The sequence below is a fragment of the Pollicipes pollicipes genome, unplaced genomic scaffold, assembly GCF_011947565.3.
Source record: "Pollicipes pollicipes isolate AB1234 unplaced genomic scaffold, Ppol_2.1 Scaffold_3087;HRSCAF=3621_pilon_pilon_pilon, whole genome shotgun sequence".
Taxonomy (NCBI): Eukaryota; Metazoa; Arthropoda; class Thecostraca; order Pollicipedomorpha; family Pollicipedidae; genus Pollicipes; species Pollicipes pollicipes.
In genome coordinates, this window is record NW_023596225.1 from 37309346 (window position 1) to 37334062 (window position 24717).

The 24717-nt window shown below is 52.3% G+C and overlaps 3 protein-coding genes and 1 long non-coding RNA gene across 5 annotated transcripts in view; all 4 read left to right on the forward strand.

Annotated features, from left to right (window-relative positions):
* Positions 1-2390: 2390 nt before the first annotated feature.
* On the forward strand, positions 2391-10397 carry LOC119090099 (RING finger protein 10; the record flags this gene model as incomplete). The annotated part of the gene is made up of 7 exons (XM_037212893.1): positions 2391-2811; positions 6041-6189; positions 6829-7064; positions 7261-7726; positions 8163-8619; positions 9114-9365; positions 10180-10397. Coding segments are annotated over exons 1-7 (1875 nt in total), but the record flags the coding sequence as incomplete, so codon positions are not given.
* Positions 10398-10527: 130 nt separating this feature from the next.
* On the forward strand, positions 10528-11490 carry LOC119089491 (uncharacterized). The gene is made up of 2 exons (XR_005093150.1): positions 10528-10629; positions 11056-11490. It is a non-coding gene; the product is annotated as an uncharacterized LOC119089491 (long non-coding RNA).
* Positions 11491-12618: 1128 nt separating this feature from the next.
* LOC119089492 (ADP-ribosylation factor-like protein 2-binding protein) lies at positions 12619-16877 on the forward strand. 2 transcript variants are annotated; one of them, XM_037212216.1, is made up of 4 exons: positions 12619-12988; positions 15075-15202; positions 15859-16054; positions 16325-16877. In XM_037212216.1, exons 2-4 carry the CDS (start codon positions 15082-15084, stop codon positions 16482-16484), a joined length of 477 nt encoding a protein of 158 aa, XP_037068111.1. In that variant the 5' UTR covers positions 12619-12988; positions 15075-15081; the 3' UTR covers positions 16485-16877. The 2 variants fall into 2 exon arrangements, with proteins under 2 accessions (XP_037068111.1, XP_037068112.1); XM_037212217.1 differs by lacking the exon at positions 12619-12988 and adding an exon at positions 13054-13226.
* A 1219-nt stretch (positions 16878-18096) lies between these two features.
* LOC119090400 (clavesin-1) overlaps positions 18097-24717 on the forward strand; it is a 29569-nt gene continuing 22948 nt past the window's right edge. Inside the window, exon 1 of the mRNA XM_037213193.1 lies at positions 18097-18200. The gene's annotated coding sequence lies outside the window, so the exon portion shown is untranslated. The remainder of the gene's footprint in view (positions 18201-24717) is intronic.

Here is a 24717-nt window from a genome sequence, read left to right on the forward strand (position 1 = left end):
ACTGCACTGCAGGTGAGGCTGGACACAGGGTAACTGTGCCCAGTCCACAAAAATATCTCCAATGTAAAAGATGTCTGTGCCACACCTGTGCTCTGCCCCACTGGCAATTATCAAACTCAGGATTACACTGAACTCTTCAATCATTTATATAAAAATGCAAGTGGTCTATTTTCACCCATCTCAAATCAAATTGCTTGTTTAATTTTGATTGCTCTGATGAAGCCTAAGTTAGGTGCTGAAATGCTAAGCATGACCTGTTTTGCCAACATGAAGTAAAACCTCATATTCTGAAGCCTCACTTATGCAACACACTACATATGTTCTTCTAGATCCACTGAGGTCAATCCCCATACCACCAAACCACATCCACCTGTTTTGTAATCACTTGTCATTTTTGAAACAAATATGGTGATAGTGATAGTGTAGCATACATATATATATATGTATATATATATATATATATATATATATATATATATATATATGTGTGTGTGCATCACACTCACAGCTTTGTAAATATTTTTGCTTTTAATGGCAAACAATGCTGCCTTTGTATGAACAATGCACAGTAATGATACAAACCACATTCAGGTAAGTAAACAAAGATTGCGATGTCTACAGGTTTGCAGTAAGACTCCACAATATCTAGTCATGTCTTTGCTGATGTTAATGGGGTTTTAGCGCCTGCTGGCTGCAGAGATCATATTGCACCACCTTTGCTGGTGCATCAAACTGTGAGAACGGCAAAACCACTTTTGGATATGTCCTTAGGAAGGTAGGCGCCCACCAACCAATCCAATGTTTCGTTCAAACAACCCGCCCCTTTTCACTCAAAGAAATACGAACCTTCCTACGAAGCAGCCTGCGAAAATCTTGCCGATCCCGTGTAACAATACCGCAGAACGCTGCAGAACGTACCCAGTCCGGGTATTTTCCGCCTTTAAAACTAGCCCGCCGCCAATGCCGCGCCACTTCCCGCCTCGGATTTCAAAAACAAATTGTGGTAGAGATGGGTGTAGTAAAAGCATCAGGATATTTCAGTACTAGCTGTCGCAACTTAAAATCGCTAGCAATTATATAACTCCGACGTATATGCCTATTCATAGCTCACCAGTGCTTGTTAATTAGTTTTCTTTAGGTCAAGACGCCAATAAACACACCGTGGAGAGCGCGGTACGGGATTCACACCTTATCTGCTATTTTAATTTACCGACGACGAACCGTGGTTCCCACTGACCGACCCAAAATACGGCTCAGACGACCCAGGCGCGACTGCAAGATGCAGTTCTATTCCCAGGTGTCAATTTGCTTTACTTTAGGTGGACCACGCCTCCTCCCCCCCCCCCCCCCCAATGTTCAATTTCCCCTTTCCCCAATCTTCTGGAGCCCAAGAACTAATAGGATGTAAAACGTGGGAGCTCAGAATTACATAAAATTTTGTCAATTGTTTCGATGGCAAAAGGGAGAAAAGTGCTAACTCCGATGCCATGCTCACAGGGGCAGATCCAGGATTTCTTCACGGGAGGTGCTGTCGCTTGTTCAGGTTATGTCAGACCACGTGATGATCGTGCGCAAACAGGTAAAAAGGTGACGCATTTCCGGGGAGAAAATGTCAGACTTATTTCGGATAGTGCCAACTCAGCAAGCTCTCCTTGAATGACCCATAGCTCGAAAGATTAACTCAGAAATGTCTGAAAACTATGAGCTACTGGGGCAAGGCACATTTTATCGGTGGTTTTAATACAGGACAAGCTTCGACCTGAAACATCCCGTGCTCTCTGATCAAAAATTGTTTCAAGCGTGCAATATCCCGGAGAATAAGGAAATCTATCGGCTTTGGGCGAGACACCACAACCCATTGACCTATAAAAGACTTGTATAGGCCAATGCCACAACCTGTGACTTATTGAGGGCACCGTATATGTTTCACAGAATAAAACAACAGAATGACGTCACATTGAAAGAGTAGCCATGCTGCACACCTAAAAATGCACAATTGTCCACTAATTTTGGATAATCTTAACTTGCCTTATGTTAATCATCTTTGTGGTACCGCAAATAAGAAGAATCCCGTGGTCCGGAATAGTACTATGATATTTGTGCTCAGTGTTAGTCTGCCTAAACTGAGTGCTTCTAAGTGTTGCGGTCCGTCTGCATTGATATAGCTACTAGATATTTGCTTTTTATATAGTTGTTCTTTGCAAAATATTTCGAGATAAAAACACTTTTCAACTCACCATTAATTAGTTTTTAGCTCAAGAAATTCATTTTACTTACAAAACATCCTTGATACAGCCAGAATGCACAGAATTGAGTGATACAATACATAGTAGTTTTCGTAACGTAGTATAATTTTAGCATACGAATATTATCCTACTAGCCAAAAAGTTCATAAGTCAGCCATTGAATTCGGCTGGGGGGCTGCGAACGGAAGTCGGGAGGCGGATATATTCCGCGTGGCACGGCCACGCTTGCGAAGGCTGATACGGCATACGCCTATTTGAATCACTCTTGGGGGACCCGTCCACCCAAGGGTTTTTCGTTTGTTCCAAGCTCCCGGACTGCAGGCCGAGTTGTTGATACGAGCACAGCTCACCATTTTTAATACCGACCGTCGCAAATATGGCTTACTAAAATGAAGCTCTACCAAGGAAGTGTCGACGCATCTGCATGCGTTTGCAGTCTCCCGTCTCCTTTCTTTTCACTGGCTATTCATGCCGATAGACGATCCAAGCATGGAGAAGAAAAATTCTGGCAAGTTGGCTGCGTTGGGAAAATGTAATTTGGAGCCAAAACCGAAGCTAAATCCTGGTAAGAATGCTGGGGTGCAGCCATGAATGAAGCCAACATACATCAATTTGTGGGTGAATGCTTGCTTTCAAGGTTGTGATTTGTTTATTGTCCAGCTCAGCATACAATGTCTTATTTTGCCAATATATTGCATGTTTGTTATGGCATAATGATGCTTAAGCATACAGCATATATGAAATGATGTGCAATATGACACTCAATGCATTGTTTTGGTGTGTAATGTCAGCATGTCAGCCTGAGCAGAGGAAATTGCCCAGGAGAAATGTGAGCACCAATTGTTGGTTCTCACATAATAAGGCCTGCCTTACAATTGGGGATGTGTTTTTTAGGATTAAGTTTGTTAGGAGATCCGCCACCCCACCCTTGACAGCAACCATATCTTAGGAGATTGCCACTCCACCCTCCACAGCAACTGTGCTTGGACATTTGGTAAAGTTAGTCTCTTGAAATTAAACTTGGATGGGAGGGGGGGGGGGACTCTTTGCCATGCTTAACTAACTTGATGACCAGTTAGTGTCCAGCACCATTTTTTGCTATTGTGATGTGCTTAATGTTTCTTAATGGCATGAAATAATACTTATCTTTTTATGGGTGATTGTATAAATTTGCTGTTGTCTCAAGAAGTCATCTTATATAGTTATATGCTGATGTAAAGCTGCTGTGTAACAAAGGTAGTGGCACATTTGGATAACTGCCTGTCATTCTACATACATTATTCCATGTTGCATTTATCAGCAGTTGAATTGGCACTGCATCAAAACTCACTGGGTTGAAAGAAGTTGTTACTCTGTCAGCTGTCAGCAGTGATGTCACTCCATCATGACAGTCCCCGCAGGGAGTGTGCTAGTTATCACTGACAAGGCATTATACATGATAAAGTTTCCTGGTCCATATCTTAGCTGTGAACTCTGGAAATGTTTGACCTGTCAAGTGACATGACCTGTCAAGGTCACGTCATGGATAGAGAAGCAGTATTCATGGCCTTCCTGTAAATGTGTGTGCGATAGTGGTGTGGTGGTCATGAGGTTGTGAACCATTGGCCTGTCTCCATCAAGTTGTAACTTTTCATAGGTTAGTTTCCTGACTAGTTCAAAACCGGCTTGTAAATTTGTTTTTTACCATTTTGTCAATTTGTTCTCAGCTAGTTTGCAAGCTGTAGAAAGATGAACCAGTTGGGCACTAGATTTGGATTCAATGGGAAGTCTAGTCAGTAACTGGTTGATAACCTTGGACCAGTTGGAAACTAGTTACAGGTGCCAACTGGTCAGGTGCTGGCCATGTTTTTGACTATTCCAGGTAGTTTACTGGTTTTAGTTGGTATTTGGTGTTATTTGGGGCTAGAATAGCATCAATTGACCAATTCTCAAGATTGCATGTTTACCATCATCATCTTCCTAACTGAGGCTTGAAGACTGTCCCAGATTTTTTTCCAAATTGAGGCAGTTCAGCATATTTGATTTAACTGTCATTGCAATTGGAATCCTAAAACTAAAGAAAGCTGGCAGTTTTCACATGTGGTTCTGCCAGCATCAGGTCAGTTTGCGATTGGAGTGATGAATTATTGTGGGAACAAAAAACAATTGGTCCAGGGTGGGAAATTGTTTTCTCCCTTGTTTAGGAGCACTGAGTTTAAACAATTACAGTGTAAAGCTGCCTGGAGTGGGTGGACCAGGACCTTGTTGTTTTGTATAACCCCACTGCTCTTCTTCCAGGGCTTGTTTTCATTTGCCCAGGAAAATCCAGGAATAACAACCATGCTTTATTTTGAGGGCTGTCACTTACTCAGTACCAAATTTTGCATGTTGCTTGGGTGATGTGGATAGTGACATTGCCATTGACAAAGTGTGGTGCTCCAATTGGCAGCCTGTGACGTTACCATTTACAACCTGTGATATTACCATCGGCAAGCTGTGACATTACCAGTAACACCACTTTCCTCTATTTGTGTAGTGTTATTTTTGTAAGGTATCTTTGAGAGATAAGAGTACAATGGATGGCACTCAACAAAAGTGCCACTTTTCATATACAGCAATTCATGTAAAAGCACTTTAAATGAAAGAAAACATAAGATTGAACATGGCACACTGAGACAACACAGGCTTATGCTCTGCACTGTGAAACACGTGTGCATATACATTGGACGCATCAGGCTTGTACAATCACCAAAATGGGGGGGTGCTACACACGGGGCTTATGCACCCTCCAAAACGGAGCATGGGTATGATAAGCGTATCCAGACAAAAATGGTACACAAAAAATGCACATGAACATGCCACAGACAGCCACCTACTCATACTCCACCATGATTACGCTACTCACGCCCACCATGGTCACGCTACGCATGCTCCACCAGCTTACTGGTGTTAAAAACAGCCAAACATTCATGCCTCCACCTTCCCACTCCCAGTCAACATGCAAGGCCCTGCACATCCCACCCAAACAATAGAGACAGACCGCACTCTTAACCGCTTTACCGAGCCAGGGCAAGTACAATACCTGACAGACCGGTGTAGGCCGGCCAAAAGGGATTGGAGTCAGTCGCTTCGCTGACTCCGGCGGATAATGCAAGGTCTTTATGGATTTTGATGTGCTTTAGCTGATATCATTGTGAAATTTGATAACTTATGTCACAATTAATTGATGTTTTGTCCTAATAAACCCCTCTCCTTAAGTTGCCGGGCCTAAGTTATGGGTTCATGTTGCTCTGGTGTCCTGGTGTTTTTGCCGGAGTGAGATGGCTGTCTCCGAACAGTTTTTGGCCATTTATAGCAACGTTTTTCAACTTCAAAGGGTATTTTTGTAAAGCCTGAATTACCAGCTTTAATTTCACACCCATAAGTGACAAATTTAACATGGTTTAAGTCTGCAGCTCCCATAACATTTTTGTACTTTGGATACCAGGAAGTGGCCAAAAATCCAACCACATGGCAGCTCTGGAAGAGTACAAATATGTCCTTCATACTTGTGATGCCCATTTCTATGCAGCTTCCCTCCAAATGTTTACAAATCTGTTCAAGGCATAACTGCGAGCAGAATATTATGCCCTTGACAAGTCAGTCACGAGGAGGCGAATCATTAAAACCAATTGGAGAGTTTTGCTGTGTTCAACCTATGGTTAAGGTGAAATTCAGGGAACTGTGTTCATTGTGGGAAAGGTCCCCTTAATGTGTCCAGCATATGAAAAAGTATGCAGTCCCTCTGACACATACATTGCCATTGTCCGTTGCAGAGTATAATGCAAGCCCTCGAAATGGACGTGGCCGTCGGCCTCAGCCTGTGGGGCGGCCGGCTCCGCAGCGGTACCGGCAGGGCGTGGACAGGCGGCCCAGAGAGCGCGGCCAGGCCGCTTCTGGCGCTGAACACAGTCATCGAGAACAGGTGCTGAGCTGCGGGGGCAAAGTCGCCAGTGGCACCATGCAGCCCCAGCCAGCGCCACATCCTGTGGTGCTGCTGAGCACAAAGCATCAGTGCGGCAGTACTTTTGATCCTGGAGGGATGCATCAGCTGCTCGTGTTTCAGATTGGAGTGTAGAGCTTTATCCCGCGATGTAATGCTTCACTTGTCTTCCCAGTTGTGAAGGCCAGCACTTAAAGGCGCGATGTGTGTGACATAGTTTAGCATTGGCCTGCTGGGTGGATATCTTAATCATCCCCAAATGTTCTGTCAGACGCATTGAGCAAATAATTGCATTGACAGCAATCCAGACAAGGGCTTTCATGCTCGTCAAGTCCCAAAAATCGCAACAGGACCATAGCCATTAATAAGACACAGGGTTATGTTAGTTGCATTGCTTGAGCTCGGTTGTCCATTTTAGTTTAGGGATTGCATTTGGTTAGGATAGGTATTGAACATACAAGCCAAGTCTTGAAAGTATTATTGTACCAAAAGATCAGCTCAAAGGAGCTGTTGGATGGTCGTGAATGACAAAAAATGCACAGTGCCAATGCATTGTTGTCATATCTATCTCCCCTGCTGGACAGCCGCCAGGTCCGTACAGCAGATTGCCTCCGCCCGCAGGTAGCTCACGCGGCCGAAGCTAGCTCCGTATTCAGTAAGGGTAGCAAGAAGGGGTACCTGGACGCCAGCTACCTGGTGAACTTCCGGTGCGAGGCGGCGCGCGACGCTCACGCTGAGCGTTATTCGAGCTCGCAGTGGCACCAGCAACGGTCGAACCAGCAGCACGAGCGGCCGCACTGGCCGGCGTCGCGCGTCTTCCGGCCGAGACATGTCAAGGAGCAGTACCTGCAGGCCAGGTGAGCCGCCGGCAGACGCTGCGTCGGCTGTGCGGCCCGACGCTGGCGTCGACACTGGTCCATTGGCAGGCGTGCTGATGCTCGTGTGCTGCTCACAGTTGTATGTGGAGTGCGGTTCTTTTCAGAACACTGCCAGTGTGGTATGGAGTCAGGCAGGCCGTGAGCGGGCTGCTGACGGACTGTGCGCTGCCGGCAGGTGCCAGCTGCTGGTGCGCGATGACGCCAACTACGCGGCCAACCTTGGCGACCCGGACCGGCTGGTGGACTGGGCGTGCGTGGAGCAGGTGTGGCTGCGCGAGGAGGAGCCCACTACGTGCCCCATCTGCCTGTACCCGCCGACGGTGCCGCGCATCACGCGCTGCGGCCACACCTATTGCTGCGCGTGCCTACTGCACTACCTGGCTCTGTCGGACCAGGCCAGCCGCAAGTGTCCCATCTGCGAAGAGCCGGTGCACCCGGACCAGGTGCGCCGCTGCCGGCTGCTGGCGCGGACGCCGGCGCGACTCGGCGACACGGTCACCTTCCGACTGATGCGCCGCCAGCGACTCTCGTTGCTCGGCCAGCCGGCCGACGAGCAGCAGCCCTGGGAGGAGATCATCACGCTGGCCGATCCCGAGAGCAAGCTGCGCCTGGCCAAGCTGATCATGGTCTCCCCCGAACAGGTAAGTGCGGGCGGCGGCGCCACGCAGTGGGCAGCCGCCGGCTGCATCTTCGGAGCGAAGGCTGAGGTAGCTTCGGGCGTGGACATACGCGTGGGCGGCGTTTTCCAGTGCGTTGAGTACGACCTGCTTGTACTGTGGGCTGGTCGATAATTAAACCCTGGAACATCAATGTGAGAGATGTGGTCAGTGGGTCGCGCTGCTAATGACTCACATAACTGATCTCCCTGCAGCGCACGGTTTTCACTGGAATCCTAGTCCATGATGCATGGAGTGTTGTATTTGCACAACTGGCAGGACCCTCCAAATAACATATCCTGAATGGCATTGTCCCACCTTGTCGCAGATATCACCAGTTCGGACTTTGTGGCCGTGTGGCATCTCTCGTCTTTACCTCGTCCACGGGCCCCATGTGTAACGCCTCGTCCGGCCTCGCCAGGTAACGTCTGAGATCCTGGCGCCGGAGCGCGCCGCACTGGAGCGCCAGCTAGCGGAGCTGCGCCACGAGCCGGAGGCCTGCTTCGTGGAGCAGGCACTCAGTCAGCTGGCTGAGCAGGAGGTGGTCATGGCCGAGCGCGCCGCCGCCAGCCGCGCCCGGCCGCAGCGGCCTGACCCGGCGACGGCGCGCGAGCTCGTCACGCCGCTGCCCACGGCCGCTGCCGCCGACACCGTCGTTTACCAGTCGGCGTTCGACGAGCGTACAGTGGAGCAGGTGGAGGCGGAGGCGGAGGCGCAGGCGCCGGCCGTCTCGCCGCCGCCGCCGGCCGGCGACGGCTCGGTGCGCCAGCGCTCGGTCAGCGAGGCGTCCGGCGGCGAGGTGACGGTCGCCGACCTGGAGGTGCCGGCCGCGGAGCCGCGCCGCGACGACCACGACCAGCCACTCTACTACTATCAAGGTCAGTGGGGCCACTGGGAACTGGGCCGGGGCGGTGCGCCGGGCCGCAGAGCGGCTGCGCGGAGTGTCGGTCTGTGCTGCCCGTCATGTGGGGACGGAAGTTTGGGATTGGACAATGTCAGGCGTTTGTGTGGACAGCGTCTACCAGGGTGTTGAGTACGACCTGAATGCGCGGTAAACTGGTCGATAGTTAAGCCTTGGAACATGAACTGAGGAGAAAAGGTCAGCGGGTCCTATCGATAGAGGCTCGTGTAACTGATCTCCATACAAGAATTAGTGGCGTCGCCACAAGGGTTACCTATCTGACACCAAACAAGAGCTGAGTCTTGGTGGTGCTGTACCAGCTCTATCTGTAGCCACAGGTGCATGTTGTCTCCTGTCTCGACCTATTCATCGATGTCCAGAGCAGCGCAGTTGTCACATTATATCCTCACCAAGCTGTCCCAGCCCTGACCGCCGCGTCGCGGCCGTCCCTAACTCGCCCCCGGCTGGCAGCGGAGGGCGGCGACCCGGTGTACCTGCACGCGCTCAACTGCCGCATGCTGCTGGAGGAGCACGGCACGTGGGAGCGCTGCCCGCGCCGCCTCACCGCCCAGCTGGTGGACGTGGACGCCGTGACGATGACGGCCGGCTTCCGGCAGCGGTTGCGCAGCCTGCGCCACCTGCCACTGACCGCTCAGCTGCAGGTGGTGGAGGTCCGTCTGCGGCCGCCGGACGTGTCGGCCGACACCGTCAGTCTCTTCAGAGGTACGCTAGTGCGCCGCTGCCGCCGTCGCCGCCGCCGCTGGTCTCGGAAGCACGCTAGTGGGTGGCACTGCGCCGTCGGTGGCTTGGGGGCATATGGTGGTGTTTCGGCACCATCGTAAGACAAAGCGGTGCAGCGATGTTGCCAGTCTCCTCAGGGGTGTAGTGGACTGGTGACACCGTCATTGTGTGGAGAAATGTGAGCGACATCTCGCTGCTGTTGGCCCTCTTCAGAGGCGTATTGTGTAGCAGGAGCACTGTTAGCACCTCCAAAGGTAATGCTGGCATAGTGACGCCAGTTCAGAGGTACATTGGTCGCTGGCCTGGTTACCGGTGTAGAGCGAACTGGAGCAAGTTCTACGACGTGCGGTGTGAGTTGTCACAGTTTCTGTATTCATCGCGTAACGGTTTGGAGGGCGACATGTAAGGCATGCAGAGTGGGATTGTTTTCTAAATATTCGTAGCAGGTAAGCTGAGAAACGATCGCTGCTGTTTGTGTCATGTCTTGTTTTGTGTTGTGCTTTGTCACATCCAAAGTGTTGAGTCCATGCAGCTCGCATAGTCGTTGCATGATAATTGACCTTTGGTACAGAAAGGCGGTTGCTGTTGCCGTTGCAGCGCTGTATTGTAGCAGCTGCAACGAATGACAATCGCACATTGAGTGGGTAAAGAGTTCGTCACGTTGTTTCACCCGCTATTCGTTTTTAGGGTCATTGTAACCCCTTACAGTATTTGGCGGGCCTAGTCTAAACGCCGTTCACCGAAGGGTTCGCCGCGCTTGAGCCGAGGACCGACAGCTGCCGCCCGTCGCCCACAGACCAGATCAGGAAACGCGAGCAGCGCCGTCGTGACAAGCACCGGCGCGAGCGGCAGCACGAGAGGCGACTGCGCCAGGACGAGCGGCGCGCACGGCCGGCCGACGCCGTCTACGACGCGGCCTTCCCGGTGGCCGAGCAGCGGCCGCCGTCCCCGCCGCCGCCGCTGCTGTCGGAGCCGGCCGTCGAGGAGCCGACTGAGCTGGGCGAGGCGGCGGCGGCGGCGGCGACGCCGTCGTTCGCACAGCTGCTGCGCTCGCAGGGAGCGCGCCGCACCGGCGCCTGGCCCAGCGCCGCTAGGCCGGCCGCCGCCGCCGCTGCCGCCGCGAGCGCCGCGCCGGCAGGCGACGTGCGCCCAGAGGAGCCGGGCGCGGCGCCCAGCTACAGCGACAGCTGGTCGGCCGACCTGGCCGCCGCCCTGGAGCGGGTCGACCACGGTCGCGGCGGTGAAGGTCAGTGCGGGTGCTAACGTGCCATGACGGGTCTGCGTGTGCACACTCGCTCGGACGCATCTCACTTCAGAGCAGTGCTGTGGGAAGGCTAGCGATGCGCCGTTCTGACGCTGGCTGTTTTTTTAAGCTGGTGAGCAATGCTTACATGCTTTCTTTTCACGTCCGTACCTTTTTGGTACCACATTTCGCTGTCCTCGGCAGTTCAGGGAACCAGCACTGAACACAGCTGCTGCATTTTATTGCATGCCTTCTTGCGATCATCGCCTGAGCCAGTTTTGGAATGTGCGCAGGAAGGTGAGCTGTGGACTTGAAAACCTTGCACTTCAGATGGTTTTTTATTATTTCCCAGATTGTTTTGTGTGTTGCATGGCCCATCCGTACTTCTCCGCCGACTCCCACTTATCCTGATAATAGTCCATGTTGCAGGCGCCACCGCGGCGACCAAGCCCAAGGGAAGAAAAGGCAAGAAGAGCAAGACCGTGCTGATTTCTGGAGGCCTGAACTTCTGAGGGCGAACACCCTCAGCCGTCTGCCAGTCTAACCGAATTCCGATAAGGCGTGAAAAGGAAACCCCGTGGTGCTAATGCATGACCCTGGTTTGACGCTAAGCTGAGTAGCCTAAGTCCCGGACGCGAGTCGAAGCTGACCCGCGGAGTTTAAGTTTAAGACTATCTGAGGTGGCTTAACTTCTCTGTGAGCTGATCAATGGCGAACGACTTTCTTTCAGGACTTTGGGTAGTTCAGTTCGATGTATACAGCTTTAGAGCTATGTTCGTGATTTCGCTAAATTAGGCGCCCCACCGGGCAGGCAGGGCATGTATTCGTGGACGAAGCGCCCGCACAATATATGACTATGGAACCTGTGGTTGTTTGGCGCTATCTTGCCAGGCGTTATGTTGGTTAGAGAGTCGAGTAGCGATGCTGACGTCACACTACAAGGAGATTGTGATTGAAATAAGAACGTTCGTTTCATCACGAGAGGGCGGCGCGGCCGCGTAGAACAAGCTCGCAACGGAGCACAGACAGCCGGAACAATGAGGTCATTCGTGCACGCCGCAGGTCACCTGTGTTACCATACGCGTGCAGTGACAGCCCAGCACGCCCTCACATGCCATCACTTGACTGGAGTCCGTACCAGGAGCGCCGGGGGCATTTTCGGCGTAGGACGTTCGTGACGAGCGGGGCCAGTCACTTCAGGCAGTGTGAGATGCTTTGAGGGGCAGATGCTTGGTGCATAGCTGTGCCATGCTGACGGCTCCGACGGTCCGCCGACCTGCGGCACGTGCTATGAATGTATGATCCACAAGCGCCAGGCGCCGCAGACTACGTTGAATTCATATTTGAAAGGCACGGTGTACACGGTCTCGCATACAGTATCGCGGGTGGATGATCGGCCGGTATCAGCTCCAGCGACCCAAAAGGATTCTTTGAATCATGGCTGCTAGTGCCAGGGCCATGGTGAGTGAGGCCATCATCTTTGCGGTAAGTCCCGTCGGAAATTGAAATCACGGATGGGGGGGGCAGCGAATGTGAGGAGGAGAGTGGTAAGGGCACGATCCCACTAAGCACTTAGCCCTCCCCCCCCCCCCCCCCAACACACACACCTTCCGGAAAGGATGTAGCTATCACTTTTGCGTTGCACGGGAGGAATCTATCTGAAACTGTTTGCCTCCTTCGCAGCTCGTCAGAGAAGCGCCATCCGGTTGCCAGGTTGACGTGGCTCAGCAAATGTGCGAACGAACGGTCACGCCCCACGAACGATGAAGTTTTGAAATTTGAAGGGGAAGGTCGGACATTTCTCTTCTAAACTTCCACGTGAATCCAGTCACCCATTCGTCTAATGATTTGTTCGAAACTTGTGTCCGGAAAATCGCAACAGATGTCGCGTCACGCTGATTGGCCCCTGCTAACTGTGTTTTGACCCGAGTAGCCTTGGACCCGGCTGTGAAAGTGGCGCCGTAATGTGTAACTCGGCGCGCAGCAAACCAACAAACCGCAGCAAGGGTGAAATGACGCGCGTGCATAGGCAATTGTCCTGATATCAGCTATTGGCAGTGTCTTACGTATAAAACTTAAGTATCCTTTAAATGAATCATCTTGCATTCAAAGACTCCCAAAATTATTGATTGTTTTAATTCTTACATAATTTTTTCTAAATGGTTGCTTTTCCCAAAACAGAGTACGTATTAATATTTTACGTCATCAATTTGGAAGGATGGACGCGGTATTCCAAGATGAATAAAGCAATACAAATTGCCGAAACCTCTTGTCAAGTAACTAAAGAAGGAAATGCAAACAAATACAGGATAAAGTTGATCAGTATTCACCGCGGACAAAAATAAGTTGATACAACGAAAGGGTAAGTACCTGCATTTGCAAAAGAGACTTGAGTTGGCAATGCTTTGGTTTTGCTTGTTCTTCTGGAAAAACTACAAAATAATTTGTTTCACCGCGGGTCGCAAGTTGAGTAGGCATTGAGGGTTCGCAGGCTTATTGCCATGCAACACTGTCATGATAATGCCCAATAGGCTGGTGGGGGCATGACTTATTTCTGTATTGGAGAACATCTGGAAATTTAGGAACAATCATCTAAGCAGGTGACCATGCTTGCAAGACAAGCTGTGAATTTGTGTGCCCAGTCTTGTGATTGCCAGGCTGAACTGCAAAAATATATCCTATGCTACACATGTCTAGCTTAGCAGGGAATCATACAATAATTTTAAAGGGCATGTTTCATATTTGAAGATACTGAAGGAAGCATCAGATATGATGAAAAAGCCTCATTTGTAACTACTGGTATATTTCTGAAGTGGAAATGACTGCTCTAGACAGCACAATTCCTTGTTTTCTAAACATACTTCTTTCAAGGTGTCATTATGATTTGTCATGTTTTGATTATGTCATTTGTACCTTGCACAACATTGATTGAGAGCCAGATGATAGTCATTTTATCCTGGAAATCATCCTCATGAAACTCCAGATACAAACATCTCAACAACTGTGTTTTTCTTGGCCTTAATCACACCACAGCCTATGAAGGGGCAGGATTTAAATGGTATTATAATAGCATCTTTAATGCCCAGGTTGCCTTAAACTGTTTTCTCTGATTTACCTTTCCCACTTTTGCAGGCATGTGGCTCAGAGACTAGAGGGGCTTAGATTTTAAGAAGGATGGGATTGGGAGCAGCACCAAAAGGTCTTCAAGATGATTATTTCAGTTTAAAATCCCACATAATTGAGGAGCTCCTTTAATACAGACACATCATGAATCTGAGTGCAGTAAAAGTGATTTGACACCTGGTGGCCATGGATTTAGGCTCATGAATGGACAGTGTTTCAAGGAATTATGATTTTGCTAAGGGGTTTCAGACAAAATTATGTAATAGATTTCTTCAAGCAAAAGTAATTTGAAAATTATGTACATTTGGCCTGGTGTGAGTTTGCACATGCTTGCACTATTTGCCTGGTTCAGTGCTCCAATTTTGTGTAAATGTGACAATTGTGTGGTCACATTAGTGGTGTGGAGGCATAGTTTATCAGCATGGATACAGATTAAGGTATAGGTTTCTTGGTTCAATCCTGATTTCAGTATGTTGTTGCTCCTTACCTGCTCACATTGACCAATTAGGAAAGGGATTCTTGGCTTCACAACTGGTCATTGGCCATCTGTCCCATGGGCTCAGAATATGGGTTTACTGTCAGTTTGGGTGGTTTTAGCCATTTTGATGATCTTTAACCTGACTGAAAGTCACAATCTTGTGCAAAGGATAGGACAGGTTGTTGGCTCTGGCACAGTCAGCTAGTGAAGGTTTTGTGGTAGTTTGTCTGATGGGCTTGTAGCATGGCCTGCTGGATTTTCTGCAAACCATTTGTTCTGGTTTTAGGAAATTTTCCATGAGTTTTTGCCTGGCCCAAGGTCACTATCTTTTGAAAAGAATTGGTTATGGACCAAGCAGAATGAATGGGTGTTTGTTTTGTACTGAGAGGTCCCATGTACTTTAGGATGTGGGGTTGTCAGCAAGTTTTGTCTGCTGCATTTTCCCAGGCACCCAGGGATCCTGACAGCAACAATGAGGTTGCAGCTATGCACCTCTCCTGAGTGTCCTGCCAAAGCAATTGTATACCCAGAAATCTCTCACTGTGAACTTGGATCCTGCAGCAGAGCTTGTGCCAACAGTGTGGAGGTTGCCAAGGACATTCTGCTGTTGAAGAACAGCGGATTCCATCAGGCTGTTGGAGATTTGGGATGCAGCTGGTTCAGATTGTTTGTATGTAAACACCTAGAATGCCCATAGCTTGAGGCCTTCATAACTGTGGTGTGATGACATATTATGAAACTAAGTCAGTGAAAGATCATTTTGGTCCCAAAGCTGTAGATTTGTGCACTTATTGAATGCAATTATGGGTGGTCTAAAGCTGCAGCTTGATAGCTTTTGCTGTTTCAGTTTGCAGATGGAACTGGAGCAAGCAGCTGCATTGGATAATGCAGCAGATGTGGATGAAAACATACATTGCCACAGTGAAAGAAACTCATTTGACAATGTTATTGGAGAGATTGAAGATATCATTATGGGTGAGTAGACACTGATTATCTAGCATTTGATGTATTGGTGAGATAGCAAACTGATAGAAGATGTAGGTTGCTGTACAGATTTGTGATGAAATGCATGTGACTGAAGAGGGATGCACTGGAAGTTTTCTGCTGTTGGTGCATTCATCTCTGTGATACATCATGTCGCGAATTTTCCTCCTCAATGATTGCCACACGGCCACGTTCGCCATAAATACGAAATAAAAGTTCAACTTACAGCACTGCTGCCTCGGTCTGTGTTGTTGGCGGCGCGGCCGCCGGTGCGGCCAACTAGTGTGCGCCGTGACGCCGCCGCGGCGCCGCTAGCCCCCCCCCCCCCCCCGTGCCCGTACCATGACGCCGCTAGCCCCCCCCCCCACCACTGCCCGGACCACGACGTCTCTGTCCCCCCCCCCCCCCCACTTCCCCGACCACGACGCCACTAGCTCCCCTGTGCCCAGACCACGGTGTCGGTAGCCTGTGCTGGGGCCGCAGCACCGCTAGCCCCCTCCCCACTGTGCTGGGGTAGTGGCGCCGCCAGCCCCCCCCCCCCCCTGCCACTCCACATTGTGCCCGAGCCGCGGTCACGCTAGCCCCCCCCCCCCCCCCGTGCACTTCCCGGGCCGCAGAGCCGCTAGCCCAGTGTGCCCGGACCGCAGATGCCAGCTTCCGCTCCGCCGAGCGTGAGTTCGTGGAGCAGCACTACGCGCTGTTCGAGCCGGCCGGCGAGGAGAACCGGCTGGAGTGGATGGAGCTGTTCGGCCAGTACAGCCGGCTGGTGGAGGGCCACCTGGAGACGGAGCTTCGGCATCGGCTGCCCGGCTTCGCCATGGACGCGTTCCTCGCCCAGATGGCGTAAGTCGAGCGGTGTGCGGCGGCTGGCGCTGGCGGCTCGAGGCTAGGCTCGAGGCTAGGCTCGAGTCCCTTCAAGCTTCATGTAATCCTGTGAGACCTCAGTGGCGGGTTGTTTGGCCATTAAGCTCCTAAAGCCCTTCACTGTTCTGATTTACGTATATATGCTGTGCATCTCCACAGCACTGCGTTTGGAGATGATGTTTAAGCTTCATAACTGGGTGATGTTCACACCAAGTCCACAACAACCATGCATGCACTGCCTTGTCGCAGTGAGCGTCCGGAAGACCTGGACGGCGACATCTTCGACTTGCTGCTCTCCTTCTCCGACTTCAACCACTTCAAGGAGATGATGCTAGACTACCGGCGCTTCAAACAGGGCGAGGTGCCCTCCCTGGACGGCATCATCACCTCGGTGCGCCCTCCGCGTTGACATAAAGTCACGGTCGTCCGTGGTCGGCCGCCGTTTCTGGCTCAGGGGTCGTGAAATCCCAGATGGAACTAAGCGCGGCTGTGATCAATCGGCCGGGTGTGGCCGCTGTTAGTGATCTCGGTTTAATAATCTCGCAATGTGCCTACATTCCTAGCGAGACTCGTGGCTCGCGCTCCGCACCCCGGATGCAGGAAGGAGGATACTCAGCTATGCACTGCATGTAAACACGTGTGTAATGTGTGCACAGCGTGATGTGCCGAATACTGCTGGCACTGTGTTTCATTCGATACTTGGCGAGCAATGGGTAGTTGGGGTTCCCGGAACAGGTACTCAGGTGTTGCACTTGTGTGTTGGTTTTATGATGACAGGTGATAATAAAGACCATGTCTCACGTATGGCTGTGTGGGCGAGGTAACTTATATTACCCAATGCATGATACAGTGTCGCCGCTGAGCGACGAAATTGCGAATGGTGATCACGACACCGGTTTCACGCGAGCGTCCACAACGACCAGCTATGTAAGCATGGCCACAGCATGAGTCTGTGTTGCACATCGAACCACAAGCTTTTTGGGCATGCGGGGCTGCATTCTTGTGCCCCGAGTCGCGCCGCTTATTAACGGCTCGGCGGTGAGGTAAAATGATTTTATTATTGATTAAATCAAAATTGATTTAATAAACGTATTAGAAGGGGTCGGTCAGATGCGTACCTAACGTCTTTTTTTCCATGCATCGCCGTGGACTTGTGTCATCTTGTATCAGTCTGCTATTTGAGCAGCAGATCAGGGTGCACACGTTTTCTTCAAGGATTCCGTGACTTAAAATATCTGTAGTGTGAAAATGTTGAGCACGTTTTCCTGGCCATGGGTCCGTATTCGCCCAATGGGCATGTGGCGAAGAATTTCACGGGTAAAATACCAACCAGCATAATTCCTGGCGCTGCAGAACCTTTGTGTGAGATATGTGGGTGTAATCGCGTCTCTGACATTTGAAGGAAAATCAGGATTAGGTGGTCTGGCTGGAATCAGTGGAGGGCATCTTGACCCGAAAATGTTATTTTGAAAGGGAAAACGTGGAGAACATGCAGTTTGGTCGGTACAGGTAAAATCGGAGGGGATTGAATCACGTCTAAGGAAAATTGGGACGCATATCCCCCAGTTTCATTGTTTTTACCCAGGTTGGGATGTACTGGGCTCCACAGGCCTGATTTGCATTTTACCATTTTTCACCTGTTTTTTATATGACTCACCTGTATTTGATGTGATTATTTTTTGGTATGGTTAGGTTAGGTTAGGTTAGGTTAGGTGTTGGGTGTTATTTCATGAATGATTGGCTGCGGACCCATTGAGGTTTGGCTATTCTGTGGATTGAAATGCTGCGTTTGTGGAAGTTCAGCTGGGGTGATCGCTTCGGATTACCTCCCGCTAAATTGTGATGGGATTGCAGCAGGGAAGGGGATCGGAAACATCGCGGTCCACGTGATCAGTTTTGCCTCGGCGTGGTCCGCATTACTGCTTCTGGCGTTGACGCTAGATGGCAGCACTAGCGCGCAGTAGTGAGGCGGCCCCGTCGGACTGGCGCCCGTATTAGGCTGCCGCAGTGGGATGCTGGGGGCGGTGGGGACTGCAGCGGTACAGTGGGGAACGGCCTCGGCACCTCGTGCGACCAACGGTGCCAGCTGAAGTAGTTCGGGCTCTCCCCGGCCAGCCTCAGCAAGGTGAGCGTGTGGAGCCGGGCGAGCGACGGCTCTGGAGTATCCGGCGGAGGTCTCTTCGGACGTTGTAATTCAACGCGTATTGCAAAGCCACACTCTGCTTTTGCGTTGTCGTGTCGTTGTTCTGTTTTGTGTGGAGGACTCAATGTTAACGTGTATTTGGTCGGGCTGAAGTGAGCGCCTACCCTCTCACAGCAGGATGTGATTCCAACATGGTTGCGACATACGACATTGCGAGCAATGCCTGCGGTTGCCTGCACGTGCACGCAGGAATAGTGGTTGCAACGGTGCTGTGATAAAAAATATCAGTCAAGTGGTGGATAAACTAGACGTAAGGAAATGCTGATGCTGGTAGGAACAGGGAACTGCCCAATTCGAGGGCATTTTATGGTTTCATTATGGCATGCCTCTACAGTGGCCCATGTTCACACGTTATGTACGCCTCCATCAGTCTTTTTTAGTTAGCTGGGGTAGGCGAGAGAGCGCAAAAGCCGTGATGTGCAAGTGCGTCCACCATATTGCTAACCCATTCTCAACAAGAGTAGTCATCAAGATGCGACAGCAGCATTTGCATAGCTAAGTTCAGCATCACCTTTCTGTATTAGTTTGCGATAGAAAAACAAGCGGCATCTCGTAATGGATGAGATGTAACCACGTCAGGAACATTACTGGATCCAACTCTATTTGGACACTCGTATGTGATCAAAACACAAATATCCTAGTCTGCCCAAAGAATACCGGAGACCGGATCCCACGGACTCAAGCGTCGGTTACGTCCGCACATATCGTGATGCCAGTTTGCAGATGACAGTATAGAAATCTGGCCTTCAGTCCCAGTTACACTCGTTGAACACGTATCGTTTTGTCATGAGAATGGCTTATATCACGTTGGCATGATTTTATGCGAACACCATGACCGTGTATTCGGTCTTTGTCTAGCTGCGGGAAGAAGTTTCTCTCCTCTTCGCACAGAGGGCATGCCTCCGCCAGCACATCACGTAGTCGTGCTCACTGCTCCGCTTCTTCCGCTCATGTTCCGCGAGGGGCAATAACCCGCGCAAACCAGTCGCTCCGAGCCTGCCCTCCCTCTCGGACTCCGGAGCCCCGCCCCTCCCCCTCCCCCCCCCCCCCCCCCCTCAGTCAGCGGGCGCCAGCGACCGGCACCTTTCACACAGCGCTGCCGTCGGCTATTTACGCCGCACTTCGCCCGCGCTGACCTGTTTATGCGAACCTTATACTCCCCCCCCCCCCGTCCCCACGCTCCCTCCCCCATCCGGGGTCTTTGGCCTCGAGCAGGAGCGCGCGCGCGCCAGCTGTGCGTGTGCGTGTGCGCCGGCGCGGTATTGATCGGTGCGTGACGGCGGGAGGACAAGGGACGCCACTGCGGCACGACCGCGATGTTTCCCGGGCTGTTGTTGACGGGGGCCAGAGGCGCCACCAGGACAGGGTTCAGGGGCCAGATACGCCGCCAGGACAGGGTTCAGGGAATAAATGTGTTGTGGTTGATACGGACGCAGTTCCGCAAACAAGCTGGGTGCTGAGCAGGAAAATAAACACCCCCACATCCATCCCCGGAAAAATGGCTTCTCCTGAGCTGGACTCGCGGTATTTTCACGGTTTTGTGGGCCGAAGCTCCCCTGCCCCTCCCCCCCCCCCCCCCACACACACACTCCCACCATTTAACCACGAAGCCACTCGCCTGGTTGCTGCCGTGATTGGGCAGAAGTTTGCCGTTGAATCACTCGTTCGTCCTTGCCAATAGAAACCTAGGACCGCCTGTGCGGTTAGAGGATCGATGACATGGAGGGTTGTGGGGGTGGGGAACGGTATTCCTGCACCCTTCGTTTGTACGTTGGCCAGACTACCACATGAGGAAACCAAGAGAGGGCAAACGGTGTGATGCCTTTTGAATCAGCGGACTTGCACGTCGTAACGTAACGTTCGGCGTCATCCAGTTATGGTGCAAACAGAGCCTCGTGCTACATCATTTTAAAATGATGTACCTTCGTGCATGACTGGGACATATCACACCCACCACAGAGCGTCGAACTCACCCTTTACTCCCAGCGAGTTACGCAAATCGGGCCTAGCATACCTGACCGCAATTGTGCTGGAGGCCCGCCGGCGACAGCTGACCTCGGGTGACGGGTGCGGTCGTCACCCGATCCGTGACGATCGTCATGCATCGGCGAGCCGGCGTGACGGCCGCGCTGATTGTTAGATCGAGTGCCGCTCAGCTAGGAAGTATGTGCAGCTGTCCTGACGTACTCACGGCGTGGCCGTCGGCCTATCGTTGGCGGGTTTCTCGCTGGTTGTGGACGTTGTCATGGTGCTGGCTAGCCACGCCGTCGGCTATCGCGGAGACTCCGCTACGTGGCCGGAGCCAGCACAACCCTGCCTCGCACACAGTGGTGCGTGACACCAACGACAATAGACAACGACAATAGATTTTTACTTTCGGTGGATGACGTGCGATACATTTCATGTCGCACGAGCGTAGGCGTGCGGTCAGCCGCACCAGCCCTGCTCGCGAGCGGAGGGCACAGGAAGGCGGGATGAGAGACGACGCATCTCGCTCGCGGTAGTGTGCCGTCTACGTACCACTTATGTTCACACGTCACATGCGCTCTTCAGAGGTGTGGGTACTCTCCGGTTCACTCCGGTTCGCCGTTGGGTCGGACGCATAGGCCTGACGCGTGTCAAACGCCCGTCAGAACACCGCGGGCGCATTGTCTGCTCGGTCTCCTCAGTGCAGCGTACGCTGAACAGCAGATGCAGGTCCGTGTCGCCGGCACCGTACCCCGGGAACCTTTGGTCGGACACCGCACAGCGCTGTCAATGTGAAGCACGCAGCTGATACACGCACGTGGTCCGTGCACGCCAGCAGTTGACAGGAGCGCGCAGAGCGCTTAAAGTGGCGCGCCGAGTCTCCGCTAGTCCTGCCTCGAGCCGCCACAGTTAGATTTCGTGGCAACGTAGCTCGTTTTCGCGACTGGGGCATTGATCGACCTCAAACTACGGCGCGGAATTTGTGTGTGTGGGAGATACTAAATAAGGGTTTCGTAGAGTGTCTCTGCTGCGAGCAAAATGAAGCAAACATAACGTGCGAACAGTTAGTTCTCTTCTCTTGGAGGTGACCGCAGTGTGCATGTTGCCGAAAGGATGCAATACGCACACTTGTAGACCTTATGTTACATAGTTGGAGGACCTGACGTCTGGGCAACGCGGAGGCAACGGCGAAGGCATCAGGGTTAACACAGCTGCTCTAACGCATGTGGTGAGTTGCGAAACACACTAAAGGTCCATGTCAGAAGCCTTCGAGGTCATCCTTTGTGCCTCTCGGAGTGTTGTAAACAAAGGGACGGCGACACAGCGCAATCCTGACTCGCACTCACACACACGCAGTGTAGGACTGTTTGCACATGATGCCGGCGTCCAAACACGGTCCTCCCGAGAGGCGCGTTGATGACATCCCTCCCTCAACACCGCCTCCCACTCAGTGGTGATCACACTCCCGTCCCGGCCGCCCGTGGCCGGCCTAACGACCCGAGCGTCGACCTCCCCGCCCGTCCCGCGGGACGTGTCGACCCCGGCCGCCGGTCGGCGACTGTGGCCTCACCGGACGCCGCCTGCTTAGCGCGTGACCTGGCCTGCGGCCATGGCGTGGCGGTGCGCTGACGTCCCGTCCGGTCACCGTGTGGTGACCGTGGCCTCAACGGACGCCGCCCGCACGGCGCATGACCTGACCTGCGGCCACGGCGTAGCAGTGCTCTGACGTCCCGCCCGGCCGCCGGCCGGCCAGCGCCGCGTGCTGACGAAAGCGCCGCTGATAACGGCATTGTGGGCGGCGGGGCGAAGTCCGTGGGTTTAGTTGGCCTAGTTAGGGACAAGGACGCTTTTGTGTTCGGGATGTCATGTATGGCTGTTGCTACTATTGGTTTCTGGCTTTAGTGAGTTATGATTACATTGGTGTTGAACTGCTCAAAGCAGAGCCTCGGTGGTATCCAGTGTCCGCTCCTACGCCATTCTCAAATCCCCAGACCGGACTACATGATTTCAGTTACATGAACTCCGCTGACTGTCCAGTATCCGATGGCCCAGTTGAAACGAACCGTGTCGAGTCGGTCCCCGGCACCCCACCCAGTCGCAGCGCGCCAGCGCGTTCTCTACTCAGCGAACAGCATCGCGCCCTCAGTGTAGTGGGCCGGATCCGGCCCGACCGGCGCCAGCACGGCGCGCCGTGCTCTCCACTTCCGTTTCCGGTGGCGCGGCCTCGATGCGCCGTTGCACGCGGCTGGCTCCAGGTGCCCAGCGGACCGTTGTCGTCGCCCTGTTGTTTCCGCCGTGTTGACCGCGGTACCCGGGCGGAGGTGGCGAGCAAAAACCGACCGCCGCGCCGAAAACAATGTAATTGCTGGTGGCGGCAAGCCGTGGGAAAGCGACGACCAGGTTTGAAGTCGCTTCAAATTGCTGTTTGCGCGCACGTGCACTGGACGGGGAACCCTTTCATGCAGGTAGTGGGGTTTGTGTAAATTACGTGGTGGGCTTTGGATGGTCCTTAAGTGGTTTTTGCTTTGCATTTTGCTGAGCTGGAGGACGGTTCGTCGTTGCGTCGGACAACAGATGTGCTATGAGATGAATTCAATCCGTTATGACCTTCAGTACATGATTAAGGGGACTGGCTGCTGCAGTAAAGTCAACGCACTGAGTCTGGTATGTGCAATTTTTGAAGCTTCAGCACAATCTTGACAGGGGCATCGCCCACATTGTTTACACAATCGTGTTGCGCAACACGCTTACAAGCAATCGTGGACACTTCTCGCCAATATGTGTATTATTCAGGATTACTCCCTCGCCAAAAACATCCATAGCAAGGGGTTGCTGATATATCTTCGCTTGTGTCATGGCAAGCGTTGCTGCCTCATGGGCCCATCACGTAAGTTTTTCTGCAGCCCCGATTTCGTTTCACACGTGAGGCTCAATGAGTTCCGACTGCGACGACCTCCTCTCCGCCTGTTGCCGGGGCGTCTGGGAGAACCGTGAGCGGGCGGAACACGCACGTTCATGGCCGCTCTCGCTCCCCGCTGGGCGGCTGGTGGGAGGAAGCAGACTGCCTGCAAGGACAGCGCCCCGGGCTGGAGGACAAGTACGGAGGGTGGCGGAAGTGATCCCAAGGATACCCGTACCCGCGGCACCCGGCCTGAGCCGGCGCCGGCACCAGTCGTTGCGTAAGTGCCGCGCTGTCGCTGACGCGCGCCTGGGACAACCGGGAAGGCCTGCGGGAGACGGAGCTAAGCCTATTTCGACACCGGCGCCCGCCAAACTGTCTGACCGTCTCCAAGCTGTCTGGCCGTCGCCGCCCGCCACGAAGGCCTTTCAAATGCTAAAACGGGCGGCCGATGGAGGAAGCGCCGAGAGCCACGCGGCCATCGCGTGACCCGATTGGTCCCCGGGTCTCGGGCGCGTGAGTGCCACCTGAATAAGGAAACGCCGCCCGGGGTCAAGCGGCCGCGAATTGGAGAATCGACCCCGCATAAGACGAACGGTGTCGTTTCCCAACGATACCAGCTTCCGGGGTTACGCCAGAGACGCGGGAAAGGTTCGAGCTGATGATCTCGGCCGGTTTGTGTTTTGAGGACGATTGGTTGAACAAACGATCGCAACAGCGTGATGCAGTACTGCATCGTGCGTCAGGAACGCATATTCTGCGCATCACATACGCATGGCCTGACCGCTGAACAGGCTTCTTGGATTGTGTGTATTGGTTTAATTTACTGCCCGCTTGATAATTAATGTGGCCGTAGGTACTTTCATTCAATAAAGAAAACGATAGACGGATTGAGCTTTGCACCTCTTTGGACGGACCTTTGCGGCTTGGCACTCCAATGTTGTCTTAATCCCCTAAACATGGGCTTGAACCACCAGAAACTGTCCAAGGCACTCAAACAGCAAAAGCTGTTTATTTCGAGGGGGACGTATCCCTGCCATAAACAACTTGACAGAATTATCTCCCTGGTCAAACCTGGGTCAGTATATTAGGCGAACATCGAGCGTTCAAGACTGAAGTGCATCGGAATCCCAAAGGTTTTCTATGTGATTGACCCTGAGTCCCCGATCCCTCCTAGTCGTCAGACTTGGCGATGAGATTACGTCTACGTCATTACGTCATTATTATTGGATTTTTTCGGCTCCAGGTAGCTACGTATTGACCACTGCCGTAAGATGCTGGGAACGCGTAGTCGGCGAAGGTCTTCGCGAACTGTTTCAGCCACCCGTTTGTGATAGGTGGTCATCGAAGCTGGTTTAAAGCAATCAGCTATGTATGTCACGGGCAACGGTTTTCCAAGCGTGTAATGGCGGGTGCTTTCGGTGCTACTGTCACGTGATCTTGCCCTGCCTAACCTAGGTTAGGCCGGTGCGTATCAACTCATCGGCGACAGGCTGGTCACAAACAAACTTCAGACCAGCTGCTGGTAAGCGCAGGCCTGCCTCACTGACACATAATCTGGGTAGCTTTTTT